The sequence below is a fragment of the Aythya marila genome (genome assembly GCF_965140915.1).
Source record: "Aythya marila genome assembly, chromosome: 14".
Lineage (NCBI taxonomy): Eukaryota > Metazoa > Chordata > Aves > Anseriformes > Anatidae > Aythya > Aythya marila.
Genome location: NC_139055.1, coordinates 439,237 through 458,513, shown reverse-complemented (window position 1 = coordinate 458,513; position 19,277 = coordinate 439,237). Strand labels below are relative to the sequence as shown.

General features: G+C 43.5%; 1 protein-coding gene across 2 annotated transcripts; it reads right to left on the bottom strand.

Moving 5' to 3' along the window:
- Positions 1-1,494: 1,494 nt before the first annotated feature.
- On the bottom strand, positions 1,495-19,244 carry SLC26A2 (solute carrier family 26 member 2). Of its 2 annotated transcripts, none has more exons than XM_082771822.1 (3): positions 18,889-19,244; positions 12,083-12,736; positions 1,495-9,725 (listed from the first exon to the last, which is right to left on the bottom strand). In XM_082771822.1, the coding sequence occupies exons 2-3, from the start codon at positions 12,722-12,724 to the stop codon at positions 8,220-8,222; spliced, it is 2,148 nt and encodes a 715-aa protein (XP_082627948.1). In that variant the 5' UTR covers positions 12,725-12,736; positions 18,889-19,244; the 3' UTR covers positions 1,495-8,219. The 2 variants fall into 2 exon arrangements, with proteins under 2 accessions (XP_082627948.1, XP_082627949.1); XM_082771823.1 differs by lacking the exon at positions 18,889-19,244 and adding an exon at positions 18,527-18,728.
- Positions 19,245-19,277: the final 33 nt, after the last annotated feature.

The window sequence follows — 19,277 nt, the reverse complement described above, 5'->3', positions numbered from 1 at the left end:
AGTGCTTATGTCCCTTTTCCAAATTATCCAGCTAATAATTGAAAATTCTATAATGGCTCTGTAAGCTGATTAAATTGATTAGAGATGCATGCAATGAAATAAAAGCAGGGAAACACATTACTATTTCATACCGCATTGGCATTTGGCCCAGGTTGTTTGGCATCATTTCAGGCTGGGCCCGTGTGTTTTACCTGTGAGCCCTCCATGCTCCCGAGGCTGTGCTGGCTGCCACCGGCCCCTTTAGCTGCTGGCCGGCCCACAAGGTCACCCTATTTGAGATGAACCCAACTTTGCCACCACCACAGCCATGCCCCACGGCTCCACAGCAGCCTCAGTGTGGTTCCTGAGCTCCCTGCACCATGGCCACGGGGAGGGACCCTGCAGAAGTCACATCTCTGTGCCCCAGGAATCAAAGATGCCCCATCAGGAGGTAAGAAGCACAGAAACTGGAGCACATCTCTAACCACCCACCGTATGATGAGACTGGATCTGCCAACAGATTTTTAACAGAAGGAGACGTGGCTGGGGAGTCTCCTCTGGCACAGGAGCACATATGGAGACAATTATGGTTGTCTGCAGGGAAGACAGAGCCTCATGTGGCACCAGCAAAAAGGGTGCTCCAAATTGAAGCCCATCGTCTGGGCTCTGCATCAGCAGGCACCAGCATTGCTCTGCTAAAGGCAACAGCTGTCCTCTGCTTTTCAGGAGAGTGCAAAGCTCCTGCCAGCACTACCTGAAACTGAATGCTCCTACCACTCTTGGCACCGATGCAGGAACTACAGCAGTGCTCTGAGGTTTCCTAAGGTAAAAGGTGCCCTCAGGTAAAAGCTGGATCAATAAAATCCTGTGTAACACAAGGGCACACACGTTTACAGTAACTGCCCAGAGCTGCTCCCGGAGCTGGTCTATTTTTGCTCTGACTCTTACTGGCCGTGACCTGACCAGGGCATATAACTGCTATGTCAAATAACCCCAAAACACATTGCAGCGATTTATTATGGCCACAAAGGTGGATACCATGTGCTGCAAGCACACATTTCTTACAGCACAGCACCAAACCTGAGCAAAGCTGTTTCCTGCAGCTTAGGAATTTGCACCTGGCCCACAGGAGGGTGCTGCTCACCCTGACACAGCACAGGGTTGGCATCGCTTTTCTTACTGCTCCCTTCAGGACACAAACAACAGCCGAGATGCTCAGAGCACCAAAAAAAGATGAAGCCTGCTGCTGTCCGTGTATTGTCAGCCAGTGCCCTGTTCTATGCTGGCAGGAAACTTCCACATGTGCCACCGTGTACCAAATACACACAAGTCCAGGAGAACACTATGCTCTGGTTTATGATATATGTTATCTCTAGCTTAGGAAATAAGGATGTGCACACAGCTGTGTGTACACCAGGCTTCACCACAGGGTCTGCTGCATCTATCAAGAGAAACAGGGATTAGGGGTTCACTGTTCAGGTATGTGTGGTTTTTCCTCTTAAAGTTTATAGCTGCGACATCTGCTAAGGCATCAGGCATGTGTCTGACAGCAGGAAGAAAAAAAAAAAAACAAAAAAAAAAACATAAATATCTTTTAATGATGGTAAAGAAATCACAAAGATTTTACCACATTTGATAAAAATTGCTGTGCTAACATCTTATACAATGACAATAAGGCACATTAGTATTTAAAAATGACAATTGATAAAGAACTAGCAGATGGAGACAGTGTAAAGGAAAGGCAACAATAAGCAGAGGATATAACCCACTGTTACATTTTTTTGGTATGACAACAACTGACACAATACAACTCTCATGGCAAATTTTGGTCAGCTAGTACAGCCCTCAGCGAGGAGCTGATGGCATCGCATCCCTTCTCAGGCTGTGCCCAAGGCAAAGTGAAGTATGCATTAGCAAACACACCCAGCATGGAGCAAAGCCACGCAGCAGGCAGCTTCCCCAGCACCATGGATCCCAGCACCAGACTGGGGGAAATGTTACACTTCATTTGTACCGCACAGATAAATCAGTAAAAAGGCAATCTCTTATATGTGCTATGCAATTTCTGCAAACTATTTGGGAATAAACTACTGTAAACTGCTCAGGTCAGCTAGCCAACGTGGCCTGTTCCATTCATGAAGTCACGTTTGTTTAAATGGATTCCCAAATGTGAAAAAGCTGCTCCAGGCAATTTTTGCCATATTATTTATTCTGCAAAACATTATGTCATGAATAATATCTAAAATCACTCTGAATTTAAAATAATTCAGAAATCATATCCCATAGCATACTATGGTACCAGAAATGATTGTTAGCAACCAGAGGTGATGAAATCAAATCACCGTGTGCTTACCAGAAAAAGGGAAGCTTCACCCCTCTAAGCACATTTCAGCTGCACTTCAAATATACACAAAATTTTATTCCTAAAGACAAAGATTAGACATTAAAAACTTGGACCCAAGTCCAGCAAAATGTTTGGTTCCCTATTGTCCTGTGGAGTCTTGAGATCACCAGGGAGCTGGACTAAGAACGAAGTGCTTTCATTGCTGCAGAGATTGGCAATCCAAGTATTTTAGGCAGTACATTTCCACAACAGGGATTTGATTCTCCATCAAATGTTGTAATATTTTATGTATTTGCACATTAGAAAAATAGCAATGTGCCTATTTATAAAACACAATAGAAAGGTACTAATTATATTATGCACTAAATACATATATATGTATTAAATATTTGAAATTTTACTTAGCCAGAGGCCTCACTTTTAGCATTGTAGTCATCTCAAAAGAAAAAGCAAGACCCAAAATGATTTCCACCTCAGGTAGAATTTGATTGAAATAATAAAGACAGGTGGCTTCTCACATGTGCAGCTGCTCCACCAAAGGCTTACAAACATGACAACTGAGTGCAAGTAATTCTTGGGACGTAACAACGTTATTTAAAGTGCAAAGGCACAGTGCCTCATCTGCACTGAAGAGATTGACCCTTTAGCTATGCCAGCATAGCAGACGTGTAAAACCCTCTAGTGCAAACACTTACATCATTATTAGCATCCTAGACTGAGACACAAAGCACAACAAGCTCCACAGATACAAAGCACGTTGTATGGCATTAGCAGTAGACGACTGCTACCTCCATGGCAGCTTCATTAGCTCAGGTAATGCTATTAAAACAAAGTTTAAATCACCTTGATCACTTAATCACCTTTCCAAAGCATGTGAAAGAAAACCCAGAAGATAATGCCCTGAAACAAACTATCTGCCTGAAGAGTTTCACCCTCAACTAACAGGGTTTCCTCTTGTTCCAGTTTGTTCTATGATCTTCTGGTAGACCAGCAGTCTATGACAGTCCAGTCGCGTGGGTGATGCCTTTGACTTCCTTAAAAACTCGTAGCATCAACACCAGGGTGATGGCAGCAGGCAGCTAGGCACAGTGAGGTTGCAAAGCCCTTGGGCGGAAGATTCAAAGAACTGGATCTGGGGAGATGTGCAGTGTTGCTGGTCTTTTCAAGTAAGGTTTGAGATGTAGATCTAGGATCCAGCACAGAGTGGCAGCCAGGATGCTCTTCTGCCTGCAGAACCTCCCGTCTGTATGCCAGGCCTGTCAGCGATGGATTTTATTGCCTCTCAGCACAAGCCAGCAGAAGCAAGCAGAGATGAAGGAACTGCTGTGTTTTTTTCTCAAGAGAGAGGATCCCTCCGTTCATCACTGCAGCCCGGTGGGGAGGGAGTGAGGAAGTCATGGCAGCTCAGCTGCCCTGGCTGGGGGAGCCCAGTACAGAATTAGATTAAAATTACATAAAAATAAATAAGCACAAAACCAGAAATCCCTGATAATACCTAGTACATGACACTGACTCATGCAGCAGCACTGAGCAGGAACTTGGTCCCTGCGTTACTATTACACTCATTATGGAAAAAGGCACACTGGCTGCCCACAGCTCCCTTCATCCCAGGCTCAGAGCCCAGAGGACCGGGATATTTTGGGGCTGTTTTATAGCTTTTTGCTTTAGCCTTGGTGCAAAAACTAAGTAGCAGTTCAAAGGCAATAGCAAAATATACAACAATTCTTCTGCTTACAGTCATTGTATGTGTTTGACTGTAAGCAAAACACAAAAAGAGGCGTGGAAGAAGGTGATGAGGTGGATCTGGCAGCGAATTAGGGAGCAGCAGCTGTAGCTGCAATGACTTACTAGGAAATCAGGATCACTAAATCGCACAAGACTGGGGCTCACCATGTCATCATAAATCCAAAGATAAGCACCATGTGCATAGTGGCAGCACCTTCCCACTTTACGAAGTAGACTGAAAACTGTTTCTGCATCAAAACATTTACACAAGTTAAACATTTATTACTGCAACTGGCACATTAGGAGGAGTTGAACCTGCTATATACAGCAGCAATAAATGCAGAAAGTCTGACATTTTGCAGGAGAATACTAAAGACATTTCCAGGAGCATTTAACATGGCTGAGACTGTGAGTATTCATTTCCATAATGCTGTGTTGTTATCATTAATGAATTCGTTAATTATCTCTTAATTCCTCATTTAGACGGGTAATTGCTGGATTAATGCCTTTGGGAGCAGAGTTGCTAGAGATCAGGGGGTTTACACAACATTCCAGGCTGGCCCAGCGCTCTGAAAGCTGCGGCTAGGACAAACGTCACTGCTCTCTGGTCAGAGGAGTGTTCCCAAAAACAATCATTCTGGGATTCCTTCTTCCCATAGATTACACATTACGCTGAGACAGGGATGAGAGAAGGGCTAGATGGCAGTGGGTATGGCAGACTTTTCCTTTTAAAATCCAGTACATGCATTCCCCTGTCTATTTTAGACAGCAGACGGCAGAAGAGCCCCTTCCAGAACAGAAAACAGCCACGTCACAGAAACACAACTGGTGAAATACAGCTGCTGCATTCGTCAAACAGCTGCAAAAGGCACGTACGCGTGTCTGAAATTCCTTTATTAATCAAATTTTTTAGGGAAACAGTTTTCAGCTGTGGTCCCTGATTCCTAAATATGAAGTTGGATTACTTCTAAAGGGTCCATAAACACACTGAAGCATACTCCTCTTATGAAGGAGGCTTGCTTTTGCTTAGACTCGCATCTCCATTAAAAAGAAAATATTGGCCTAAAAAGAAAATGGTTAAAATCACAGTTTAAAGAAATCCCTGCCATGATAAGCTCTAATCTCCAGTTAACGTCCAGTGACTCTCTATTACACTAAACTCTCTGACAACTGGTATTTATTTCTGTTCCCTTTTAACCAGGGCTGTGTGAGTTTATACAGAGGATAAACTGTGGCCTCCGGATATTATCTTAAATAAGAACATCAGAAGTTGTTCTTCTGTTTGGCTGGCTGCTTTCACCACTGGACTTTACTATGCTTTTTTAATGTTTTGTTTGAAATGGAATTTGGAAGCTACATTGCCAGTTGCGGCTACACAAACAGCACTGCAGCCAAGCATGATGTGCTCTACCTGAACATAAATCACTTTAGTGTATCTTTTAGCTGTAATCCAAATTAATTCTTTGAAAATCAATTTATGGCTGTTTTATTGTGCTTTAATGCAAACAAATACCCAGGTGCTACAAATATGCATCCTGACAGCCGTGGAACTACTGCATCTTGGAAGTAACACTCTTATTCCTCCCTTCCCTGGCACAAGTGGAAATGAATTTGAAAGAAATGTTAATATTTTCTGATTTCTCCTTCTGTTACCCTACTGTACAGTTACAGGTCAAAAAAATCTTCACCTGGGCAGCATGGAAAGGGTAGAAGTCATCATGAGAGTGTAGAGAGGAAAAACTCACCCAAAACAACTTCTACTTTACTTTATCCCTGCTTCAGAGGATGTCTCCTGGTGGGCCAGAGCAGCTTCTCGGTCCTCCTCTCCCTCTCAGCTACAAGCCCGAGGGGCAAGAGAGTGAGAAAGAGTGGCTGGGGGTAAGCACGAAAATTTGCCTCAACAGGGTGCACCGTTTATTGGTTGTTGTGATTTAATTTTTCATCACGACTTTGAGGAGAGGGCACTTCTAGCACTATTCTGCTGTCTTGAAAAATAATAGCTACAATCAGTGTTTAAAAATGGCATGGAGGATTTTGCTTAAAGTGAAAAGCCCTCCTGAAGCAGAAGCCTGGCTGCTGAAGCTGCTGAGGACATGGCTGCTCCCTCCCGACGCTGGCCCCCGCTTTGGTAACATAAGCTTGCTAATTATAATTATCCAAACTGCATAAGGGATTCTCAGCACAGAATAAAAAAAGTTCATGCAAAAAAAAAAAAAAAAACTAGCTGTTTGGGATTCATCTCCTTGTATAAACACACCCTAAGGCTATGAAAGAAAAATATTTGTGCTTTTTGAACACTGCAGAAGCATTACAATTTTATCTCTGGTATTTGAAGACCTGTTTTTGCCTTAATAATGCCAGTTCTAGAACACATAATTCTAGGATCTCAGTTATATGCTACAGTGTGTCCCTCTGCCCATCTCCTCAATATTTCTACATGCTTCTACAATGTCCTAAAAAATGTAGGACACACTTAACATACAAATGTTGCTAGGTCCTGGGACTCATCTTTCTGCTATCTATTCATTCTCTTGAGGTCTAGGCTCCTACAATGAAGTGACGTGTGACATTTCAGCTTTCATTGAAAGAAGTGAACAGTTACTAGTTGCTCAGGAAAAAAAGTAGAAAATAATCCTAAAAAAAAGACAATAGATTTTTATTTAGAAGATGTTTCATGACTTATATTGCATTTTATTACCCTTTTGATTCTTGATTCATTATTTTTCAATGATTAAGACTAAGCATATTGTCCGTATAAAACATCTTCTCCTTTGTAAAAGCTGTCAAGAAACCGCAGCACAGACTACAGACTGCAAACTTCCCTGGGAGAAACCACCCTCTTCCAAATGTGTAGGGTGTGCTAGGTATAGTTGGCACTCAGTTAAAAAAAAAAAGAAAAAAATAAAAAAAAAAGTTAATCTTTCAATTATACTTTCATAATTGTATTCTATTGCTGTAAGAACAGAGAAGAGCCTTCCTACTCAGTGCTTCTATTTTAGAGTGAACAACAGACACTCTTTACAGTTCTGCATAATTTAAAAGCAAAATACAAAGTTTTATTTACACTAACATGGTGAACAGCTTTCAGCAGAATCCTCTCTGGCTCTTTTTCTGTACTTTCTGGCCTACCATCCCCATTCCAAAACGTCCATGACTGAACATGTGTAAAGGGTTTATGGTCCATAAAACCTGTATTCACACATAAAGTCTGTGTGACATAGACAGATGCTGGCTAGTCTATGAGGCCCTTTTCATTTTGGCTCCTGTGACTCTGCCTGGCTTGTAAAACTGGCTATGAAGAGCTGCAGTATGTTGAGACCCATGAATTACAGATCTCCATATCTAATGTTCACAATTCTGAAGTGCTCCTAAACATTAGGAAAATGAATGATTGACCATAAGCATGAATCATACTTCTAAACAATCTTCTCTGAATAAAAACCCTTCCAGATTATCCAAAGAGAACCAAGCTAAAGAGACAATCTTTCCTGGCATGTAAAAACCTGCGTAGAAATTAGAAAATCATGTCCCTGTTGATTTGGCTGCATTAGTCTGTCAGAAGATGACGACAAAGCATTTAGAGGTGATAGGTAGTTATAAGCTATTCGTCAAGACTTTTTTCCTGCATGTCTAGATTTTACTTACCTAGCTGTCTCAGAATCACCAGCTAAGGACTACACATTACAGACCAGAGCCAACAGTCCCCGTCAGTCATTCCTTAAAAATATAAAGGTGTGATGATATGAAAAAGCAATACCACAACTAGAGACAAAAAATATGTTGCTTTGTAGCACTTTGCTAGACAGGATGCCCAGGCTCCTTCAGGATCTTGTCCCATCCAGACAGACTTCAATGCTGATGATTAAAACTCGGGGGGCGAACAGAAACGGAAATTTGATGACAGAAGAGAAAAGAGATGAAAATCCACATGAAAACTCTTCAGTTCACAGACTGGTCACAATCAAGTTAAGAATTGCCTTCACTCAGTACCACCTATTGAATCATTACACCTGGCAGACAAAGGAAAGCATTAAAACACACTGCACAGTAACCAATGTGTTACCAACAACCCTGCCTCTTTCCATCTGAGTGCACATGTGTTTCATACACAAACACACAGACCACACCCATTTTTTTCCAGACTTTGTTCCAATTTCCTGCCTTCCTCCAGCTAGTTTTTAGAAGCAGAGGTCCCACTGTGCTCCTGCACACCCAATGCGAAGTCCACAGCATGGTGCACGCTGTGGAAGAGAAGGTGGTCCTCGCCCTCTTTGAAGAATTCTCCGCGGATCAGGGAACTCCTCACCGAAGGATTGCACTGAGCCAGTAGCACCTGGACATCTATCTCCTTGTAGTCCTTGCAGACCTCTTTGAGCGTGCGTATTCCTGCCGTGTCCAGGAACTGTACTGCACAGCAGTCGATCACTATTGTGTGAAACCCCAAGGGTTCAGAGACAAGCTCCAAGGAGATGCCAGTTTGGTTGCCACCAGAACCCACCTCTTTGTGTCTAAGCATTCTTTTTGCTGCCTTTTTCTTTGCTGCCTTCACCTGGGCTGGGTTAACTCCAGTTTGCTTGTACAGTGTGGATTTGAAGCACTCTTTGTTGATATAGTAGAGGGGTGCTTCGAAACGGAACACCATGACTCCTGGCTTAGTTTGCAAGTTCTTGTAAGCAGACAGGGATTCGTATGTTTCAGACTCTGCCACCCAGCCAAGCAAGGGTGCCTCTGGTTTCTGAGTTCGGAAAATGACACAGAGCATAGAGAAGCAAACGCCAACCAAAAGACCAATCTCAGTACTGATGAGTGCTGAGGACACCATAGTAACTATCCAGATTATTGTGTCCACCCTGCTCAAATGCCACATTTTTGGCAGGTCTTTGAACTTTCGCAGGGCTCCTCTGAGGTTTACAATAGTTATGACAGCAAGGACACATTTCTGAAGGGAATAAAACAATGGTGCAATCACAAGGAGGACTATTAGGATTAACAAACTAGTCACTATGCCAGAAATCTGGGTCCTACAGCCTGTTGACTCTTTGACAAGAGTCTTGGCAAGAGCTGCACTTGTTGTGAAGCAATGGAAGAAAGAGGGAATGATGTTGCAGAAGCCAATGGCATACATTTCCTGGTTGGCCCTCACAGTATAACCATGCTTCTTGGCAAACATCTCTGAGAGGGAGACTGTGATGGCAAAGCCAATGATGGCTATGGGGATTGCATCCAAAGCCACATTAGGAATCAGGTTCCATTCTGGAGGTCTGGGTGGCAGAAACCCAGTTGGGATCTCTCCAGCAATGCTCGAGCCATATGTTTCTCTCAGCTTCCCTAAGTGAGATGCCAGAGTAGCTGCCACAACCACAGCTAATTCAATTGGTATTGGAGCCTTAAGCCTGGATTTAAAGTGTTCGTTAAGCTCTTTGGTTGGGATAAGAACAAGAAAGCACAAGAAGCTGGTGATGAGATCACAGATGTTGGTTTTGTGTATGTTTCTGAAGATGTTTATCCATGTGGTTATGACGGAGCCAACACCACTGCTCCGTGGAATGTCCAGACCCAGAAGATACTTAGCTTGTGAAGTCAGGATGGTAAAGGAGGCACCCATGACAAATCCGCTGAGCAACGAATCGGAGAGGTACACTGAGACAAAGCCCACTTGAAAGAAACCCATGGCCACCTGCAAGGAATCAACCACACAAAACAGATTAGGATCCAAACCTTGCACAAGTCATCCCTGTGGGGCTCTGGAGGAAAGTGGGATAAAAAGAGCAGCATATGTGGCCTTGGAGAACAAGGCATGGTGTCAACATGGAGCAGAGAGTCTCCATTATTCAGCTGCTCTTTTTGCACTGCACTTAAACGAACTGCATTTCCAACACAGAGAAGGCTTTTTTAGAGGTCACGGAGGTCTCCATACTCTGAACATGTGCCTACTGTTTACCCATTGGCTCAACGTACCTCTGCCTGCCTTAGTGGGCAAAAAAGGAACACAAGGGAAAAAGCATTTGAAATACTAGCCACTTTTGCCATTTCTCTCACAAGTTCTTTTGATTTCTATGTACTTTTCAGGGATCCAAAACCTATGCTTTTGTCTGTCTCCCACTCAAGCTCACAACCTGCTATAAAAATACAGCTTATGGCATACCAGCTGCCCCTTGCACTGTATAAAGCTTGGCCCATCTGGCTCAGAAAGTATATGAGCTGCCCTTGTGATGCAGATTATATATGAATATATAAAATATATGAAAATACATATATATGAATAGAGATAATTTTTTGTCATTTGTCATTCATTTTTTATTAATGTTAGTCAAACGGAAAAATCCTTGGTGCTCTTCCACAGGAATGAGTGGTTTTATGGATACCTACCCTGTGTGTCTTCACACCTGGTAAACTTCCCTTCCTTCCCACCACCCTTCATGCAAAACAGAGCACAGACTTTCTCACAGCAGCTACAGAAACTTTTTGAAATCTCAACAGGTTTTTCTAGAAACCTTTTAACTTCCCGAGATGGCCAACAGGGCTGCCTACACTGTTATCTGAAGACAGCAGGCCAGAACTTACACATATTAAACATTAAGCAGTGTCATCTTGATATATTTCATTAGGTAGTTAAGGCTAATCATGGCTGGAAACTTCCTAAGAATCTCAAAACATTACTGAAGAGAAGGCAAGTTTGGAGCCTGGACTGAATAGACATGGGTTCAGCTCCAGACCTATAGCAGGCTCCTCCACAGTCTAGGTAATTCATTTAATTCAAGGTTTTCCCAGCTGTAAAACCAAAGTAGTGATAATCATCTTACCTAACTGTGTTGTAGGCAACTGATGTGACCAGGTTTGCTTTTTGTAATTTGATTGTAAAGTTATGAATACAAAGAGAATGTGAGTTTGTTTGGAGCTTCCCATTAAAATTAAACTAATAAAAATCGAGTGTGTGAAGATCTATTGGTTGGCAGGCTGAGAGACAGCAAGTAAAGTATGCTTAACATTCAGAGTGACTGAAGATAAAATAATTTGACTTTTCAAATAAAGAAACTTAACTGTACCTTCAAAGTTCAGTGCAAATCACAGCTCCAAAACTGCTTACATCCTACAGTGATAAATCCACTGTACACCAAGCGACATAGAACATTTGTGAAATTATTCAACACTATCTTTCAGTACAAGAAAAAGTCCTAGGTAATGCCTAAAAGCAATGGTTTAGAGTATCAAAGGTATGTCTCCTTTTCCTCTCCTCTACAATTTGATTAGCTACCAGCAGGGATGCCACTGCAGGAAGAAATGAATGTGAACTCACGAAATGAAATATCACAGCTCTGCAGTACTGTTAAAATTAAATCCATCCTAGTTAATGTCTGACAGTCTAAAAACAAAGATATCTGCTTTAATTTCAGCAAGCACGCAATTCTATGAAGTAAGCAGAGACAAAATAGTAAAATATTGTTAAATAATGTATTTTGATATGGTAATAACTAAAAGTTTTGTTTCAATACAACACTATTTTATCTCAGTAGCATCCTTTTCATACAATGACATCAATTTGGCTTTGAAAGGGCAGACAGCAAAGTTTTACAAGCACATCAACAAATGAAAAGAAACTGGAAATAGCTTTTCTGTTCAGATTATTTTTCGATAAAAGAAAAGCCAAATGACCCAAGTCTGGAATTAAAAGCTGACACACCACATTTTGGCCCAACAAAATGGAGGCCCAAGACATAAGCCAGTTCCAGGGCAAGGCAAGGAAGGTGGTGAGCAGAAAGCTACAGGAACAGCAGGTGTTGTCAGGCAATGCTCCAGTGCAAGTCCTTACAGTTCCCACTATGGTAACAAAGCAAGCACAAAATGCTGTTTAGAAAAGGAGAGGACAAAGACAAGTTTCTTGCACCACAGTAACTTGAGACCACCAGCCTACCCTTCGTCCACTCGCCTGAGATGCAGGGAACATGTGCAACCCCAGCAGACAGCCCACAGGAACAATCACTTAGAGAATTAAAACTGTTTCCACAGAATACCTGTTTGTCCTCCTTCTCTCACCTGATAAACTCCAGCTATGAAGGTCATGGTGGCTCCCACTTTTATTGCATAGCAGGTTTTATCACAGAGCAGGATCTGCGACGTCTGGTTCAGAGGCACAATGGTGGTGTTTACCTGCATGACTGTATCCGTGTGGGCACTAACAGTGGCTGCCTCCAAGTCGTAGCCAGCTCTCTGCACTTCACGATCCACTACTTGGCCCACCATCAGGCAAAGTGCACCAAAGATACCAACGGAGATGTGGTGAGAGGTTCCAAATATGGAATAAATAATGCCTGCGAAAAAGGACGTATAAAGGCCGTAGATAGGCTCCTGTCCAGCCAAGAGAGAATAGGCAATTGACTGTGGGACTAGTAAGACTCCCACAATCACACCAGACATTAAGTCTCCCAGAAGGCACTCTTTTAGTTTGTATTTAGGAAGCCATTGCAAGATGGGAAAGAGACTGAAAACACAGTCTTTAACTTTGGCTGGAGTGCAGCTGCAAATTTCCTTTGCTCGCTTAACCATCAGAGCCTTCAAGTCCTTCTTCTCCTCCTGAGGTTCCAAGAACATTCTGTGATGGAAAACATGCTTAGTATCATCTCCCTCTGGCACTTCTGCCACTGACTGGACACTGCTGAATTCTGCCGTGGCTGCCATCTTGAGGACTGCCTAGGAACACAAAGAAGGAACATTTTGACTAAATGAATGTGTTACGTCAGACTTTTTAAATGGAGTCGGATCAGTAGATACGAAAAGCAAGGGCCAATAGTCTTGGTTAAGCACAGAGAAAGCAAGTTCCAATCAAACTTGGAAAGAGCCTCCTCGTTACAACCCCTAAAACAAGGAATCATCTTCTCTAGGAAGGAAGCTGATATCCTGTAGAATAAACCTGCTGCTGGTAAAGTTGTGAAATGGAAAAGAATGCAAGAGCATTCTTAGAGAGGCTTCCTTGATAACAATGCTCTTTGCAGTCTGTTCCACAGTCCAACGACAGACAAGGAGTTTTATTGTGGTACAACAGTCACTTCAATTCAGTTGCTGAAAATTAACTACAATTAGTGTATTTTTTGTATTGCATAGCTTGGTCTAAACCTCATTTATTTACGCATTTATTAATGTATTTAAACACAGTGATTACACTTGCCAAATATTGTAAAGATTTGCCACCTGAAAAGATTTAATGCTTACACAATGACTTTATTTCATCTAATCACATTTTTTAAATGCTAGTTTTCAAGTAAATTACATCTAACCAAAAGAATACAAACAAGTGGAAGGCATATTAAGGGGGACAGTGTAAGGCAGGCAGCACATTTCTGCCAGAACACATGCTCTAATACAGACTGTTTACATACCATAAAGCAAGGTGATTATATCAAAGCACATTTAGGAACAGAAACAAATTGCCTGAATGTGAGAGACCAAATTCTTGATGGGACAAGTCCTAATGAAACTTTACGATCCCAACTGTGATTGCCTGCACTGCTGTGTTGTCATACAGCACTGTCAGTTTCTGGAAAACATCCAGTATGGTCCAGAAAACTCTCTTTCCATCACAATACCTGTTACCACCAGTATGTTGAAGTCATCAAATTTCATCCAGAAACACACTCTGGTGCTGCAAGTCAAGGTCAGACACTGCAGCAGAACTCTGAAAGTCTTTTTGAACGCTGCCTTTGTAGTCACTGAGTGCTAATAACAACCTGCCACTTAGGTATTAATTATACCTTCTCTATGCAGTGCAAACATCAACCAAACTAATATTTGATGCAATGTTTACAACTGAATTAACTATCACATCTATCAGAGCTAGCCACACTGAGCATTTTAAGTATACATCTCCAAATTTATTCACTTAATCAACATCTCACAAGTAGCTATAAAACATTTACTGCTACTATCACTTCAGAATGAACCTCTGAAAAATGTGTGTGGGGAGAAGTGAGAGAATTTATGTGTGGTGCTTAAACTGCCGGCTTCTCCTGCAGCCTGAAACTGATCTTCAGAGCTGTGCAGAGAGGAAATTACTTCTCTTAGACTTTGTTCTAATCAACTGAGTGTTCAATTTTTCTTCTTCTGTTCTAGGTTAGCACACTGTCACAAGGGGGTATCCAGATGTGGACCACACACATAATGGTTTACAAACAGCCACATCTCTAACAGTCTGTTTGCTCAAGAGTTGAACAGCTTTTGGTTCTTCTGGCTAGAAACAGCAACCCAAGTAGTCACTATCTTAAAACACCCAAAGCATAGAATACTAAGCTTATCAAAGGACCCACAAGACAGTAGGAGCAGCTACAGACCCACTTCTCTTTCCAGACAAAAGCATTCATGGATTTCTATAGTAACCTCCTAATTAGAAAGCAACTCAACCTGACTGATCCAATTCTTCCACATTACGCCACAGCGTACTTCTCCTTAGAGTCTCTGTTTTGCAGTCTATGCCCCAGTTTCCTGGAAGTTCAAGCCTGAGGTACCTGTTTGGTTGCAAAAAAAGCCTGTCAAAACAAAGCTTTACAATTATATTGAACCAGGTCAACCTTCCCCACTGTTCTGAACAGTTATTAGCAGCCCAAATTCCCAAGACTGTCCTACCAGGCTACAGCTTGTACAGGGCTACTTAAAATCAATACACACTACATAATGCGGATAGATAGCCAACAAGAAATACCAGGGGCTGGTATTTTAACCCCAAAAGGTGCTTTCGTTCACTCCAAACCCAGAGACAGAGAGCATCTCTCTGACAGGTAAGCTCCTACATCCTTTCACATAGCCAAACACTGCTCCCTTTTTGCTGGAGGCCCCTGGACGCTACTGAAAGGCAGCTTTGTTTTGAACTGAGACCTCCCTAGCCCCAGAACTGTAAGTAACGCCGTTGTATCAGGAGGGGTGGATTTGCTGCACAAGGTGGGGACTGTATGCTTTCCTGTTATCATGACCTATATAACCCATACTCTGTTATACTTTGGGGCAGACAGAGCAGCATTGCCTGGTCTCAGACACTTCACTAACACCTGGCTCCTGCTCTCCCCACCCAGCAGATACTTACAGCAAGGTGTCAATGCTTTTCTCCTGCTCCTGCCCTGTTCTGTACTCCCACACCTTCAACTCTATGCCTACCCCATCTGAAAGCCACATGGGGTCTGCAGGGCAGGATCTTCAAACCAGAAAGAAGACTTAGCACAACAACCAAGGAGAGCGTGCCTCTTTGTGGTTGCAGTACTGAGAGCAGGCTGAACAGCAGCTTTGAAAAATTCACATTAAAAAAAAAAAAAAAAAAAAAAAAGAAGGCTAATGCACTCCTGTGTTAGGTGAGACCTAAGTGGAAAACGTCACAATTTGAACTCAAGTCCTATTTTTGGCATCTATGTCTTTCTATAGGTCCTGACCCTTATAAGTTAAAGAACTGTGAGTTCTGCATCCGAAGATTAGTCCACCCAGAACTGTAATATATTTACATTTCTAGGGGTAAGTTTCCAAATGCACTTATTAGCCTTCTTATCTGCTCTTCTTGGACAAGTCAATCACCTAGTATAATACACAGAAAGAGAAGAAAGCATTAGTTTTGCCTATCTGTGGTCCTAATTATTCCAGAATTCCATCTTAGTGCCGCCTAGCCACAAGGAATTGCTGTACCACATACCTAAATACACCGCATAACAACAAACGTCCTTTGATTAACATCTTACAGTCCACTATCTATAGCATGCTTTAGAATAATTATATGGTTAGCATAGCTGTATGAAGGACTTGGATCTTTACAATGAGAACTTTATGGTGCAAGAAGTGACTTACTCAAGCTCATGCAAGGATCACTTCGAGGACAATGCAAACTCCCAGCACACATCCTCACAATCCAGATATCTAATCTGACCCACCCAATAGTTATTGCAAAGTCCACTTAGGAATTTTTTATAGCACATACAAGAAAAGAGAAAAAAATGAATATAGCATGCAAAAGCAAGTGTCTGCAGCACCCAGCACAAGCACATTCTGTATTTGTATTTGCTCAAGCAGTTTTATTCATTTCACAAGCACAGAGTTACAAATCAAAAAGCCTTCATCCAATGCTCAGCATACTGAAAAGCTAGGGGGAAACTCACCTCCACGCTATTTTTTACGTGTAGCAAATTAGTTAGATTATTTCATCTTCTGACATTTTAGTAAAAAAAAAAAAAAAAAAAGCAATGAAAAGCCTTCTGATTCCTCTTACCTTACACAGGACTTCCAGGCAGCTTACTGAAATCTGAGAATTTTTCTTAATCCACCAGGAAACTCAAACATGAAACCCAGCTAGTTCAATTTAGCTCTGTGTAGTGTCATAAAATGTCTGCACAGTAGATGGTACCTGTTTTTTTTGGTTGTCTCAACCATACAAAAATGCTCTAAGTGAAAATCTTCTTGGCTACCAAATTGCAGGCGTATACTGGATTTTTGTGTTCACCTGCATAACAGCTTTCTGTACGAGGCATGAAAAGGGCCTTTCATCACACAGTCACAGCCTCTCAGGGTGTCAGGACACTATGAAATGACACAATTTTCAACACTGTTTCACCCGATTCTGTTTGAAAGCATTACTCCTGAAACCATTTAGCCCAACCACACTGAATAAAAATGGATTTTGTTCTTAAAAAAAAATAAAAAATAAGATCTGTATGCTGAATGATATTCTGCATATTTAATCTGGAAAAGATACTACTGTGTTTTTTATTTTGAAAATTGCTATTTTCATACAGGTTATTTGTATGCCTAGAATTCACTTTTATCTGCTCCTTTTGGCCTCAGTAAGATCTTCAGGGGTTGTCTGATTGCCATGAAAGCTCTACATAAGCAAAGGATACGGCACAGAACTGTGGAAATTTCCAGTATCTCTCCATCATGTTATCAAGCAACTGCCATAAAATCAAGATATGGGGAGGTACTGCACTCCTGAGATCCAATGACTTTTACAGACTATTTCTGAATCCCATGTGGGCCTCTCTTACCGATCCCTTTATATGTTAGAGGTGAATTAACATCTGCCTAATGCTTGTCTTACTGGAAACTACCTGCAGCACAGGGCTTGGATGCCTGGGACTGTGTCCCAGAACACAGTCACCCTTACAGTAAGAGACTAATGGACTGTGAAGCTCACTCGAGGTCTGGAATAACTTACTTCAAGCTTAAATGTAAGACCTGAGTAATTAAGAGTAGAAAATAAATGAAAATAAAAGCGTCATTTCTATAACACCGATATTAGTTTTCCAGATTATTTCTCTAAATTTCATTTGAATGTATTGCCACTGTATGCTCTCACTATCCAGCCTCATGTACCCACCTGCTAGATGTAAGAAGTTTCAGGCATGCACTTGAAAACTAATGCATAAACACATCATTTGAAGAGGCATGATCATTTTTGAAGAGACGTAGAAGAGAAATGAGTAAATTAGAAATCCAAGCTCAATATGAACTGAACAGGAGCAGGGATACTACCTCAAGGTCCCTGCAAAATTTCACCCTAAGAATATAAGAGGAAAGCATATCACTACATTTTGATAACGAAATCTTCACACTTACTCCTTTTGGACAATAGACTCAGCTGTTAGCAAATAACTTCCTCACTGTTGTGGAGCAACAAGGAAATTCAATACTGCCATGATAACGCCAAGATAGGCACCAAAGCAGCACTGCATAATCCTTAACACTTTCAAACAACACGTTCAAGATACAAACATTCATTTCTACTGAGATCTTTCTGAGGAGCGTAAAAAGACATACCACCTTTACCATGCTTAACCAGCACAGCTGGGGACCGAGCTACCAGGATAATCACCAAACTTGAGCTCATGCACAGGAAAACATGCTGCCACACGTGAAGACGGATAATAAAACACTGCTTGCATGAAATATGGGATCTCTTCCTATGTCAACGACAGTTCAGCCAGGTGACAATGCCCCTACGTGCTGGGCCCACTCTGTGGAGAGAAGAGCCACCCATCTCTGCCAGGCAGCTGTGTGTCCCGGGCGAAACACGCGCTGCCTGCCCTGCCCTCACGCCGCAGATCCCCTCGGAGATAGCCAACAGCTGCCTCCCACATAACCCCAACAGCCTTCTACTTTGGCACGGAGCATTTCCAGCAACTCGCTTCTGTGTCGGGCCCCTCCGTCTGCCCTTACCATTAGTCTGCGAGGTCAGAGCACCCAGGGGCTGCACTCAGGGCCAGACATTGAGCTGGGCACGCAGAGGAAGCTCTGCCCCGAAGGAATTTCCGCAGCAGCTAACGCCAGCTCATGAGGAACCCGCTCCCTGCGTGGCTCAGCCTGCAGCCCTGCCACCCCAGCACGGCACGGTGGGCTCCCTGGGCCCGGGCGGACGGTGCAAGTAGCTGAGAGTAAAACTGAAAACCTGTAAAAAAATACTCACTGAAAAAAAAAAAAAAAAAAAAAAGGAAAAAAAAAAAAAAAGGAATATCCACGCACTCGTCACACTCCTGAAATTGCGATTTCTGCTGAGAACGCGTGTAGCGGTGTGGAAGCCAAGGAAGGTCTGAGCTGCGAGGATCACGAAGGGAACCGTGCTGTCCCCGGGGGGCTCAGTGCCACCCCCCGACCTCAGCCGCGTTTCGCCTCGCTCTGGCCGCGCTCCCTGCCCCGCTCGCAGCTCCGCGGCTTTCATTTTCTCTTTCCTGCCGCCTCGCATTATTTAAAACCCCGCACCAAGAGATGCTCCGGGAAGCGAGGTTGCGAACACCGAGCCCCCTGGAAGAGCCGGGGCGATCTCACACCGCCAGCCCCCTGCCCTCAACCCTTTGCCCTCAGCCCCTCCGCTGCGCCGCACTCACCACGGGGCCGCCGGCGGCCGCGGGCAGGACGGGCTCGGCTCGGCTCGGCTGGGCTCCGGCAGCTGCTGGAGGCTCGGCAGCGCCGGCCCGGCCCCACGCCTCGCCCCCGAGCCGCCTCCCCGCCGAGGGGCCGGGACCGGGAGCCGCCGGCCGGGCAGGGCCGTCCTTGCTGCCAGCGGCGCCCGGCCCCCGGGGCCACCGGCCGAGGAGAGCCGAGGGGGCGGCGGGGAGGTCGGAGCCGGCCGGGACAGCCGAGTGCCCCGCTCGGCAGGACGGGGCCGCTGAGGGCGAGGAACCCGGACAAAATGGCAGTTGCGAGCCGCGGCCCAGCCCCGCCGGGTGTTAGCAGCGCCCGGGCTGAGCTTCCCACCCCACCCCCGGCTCCCTCC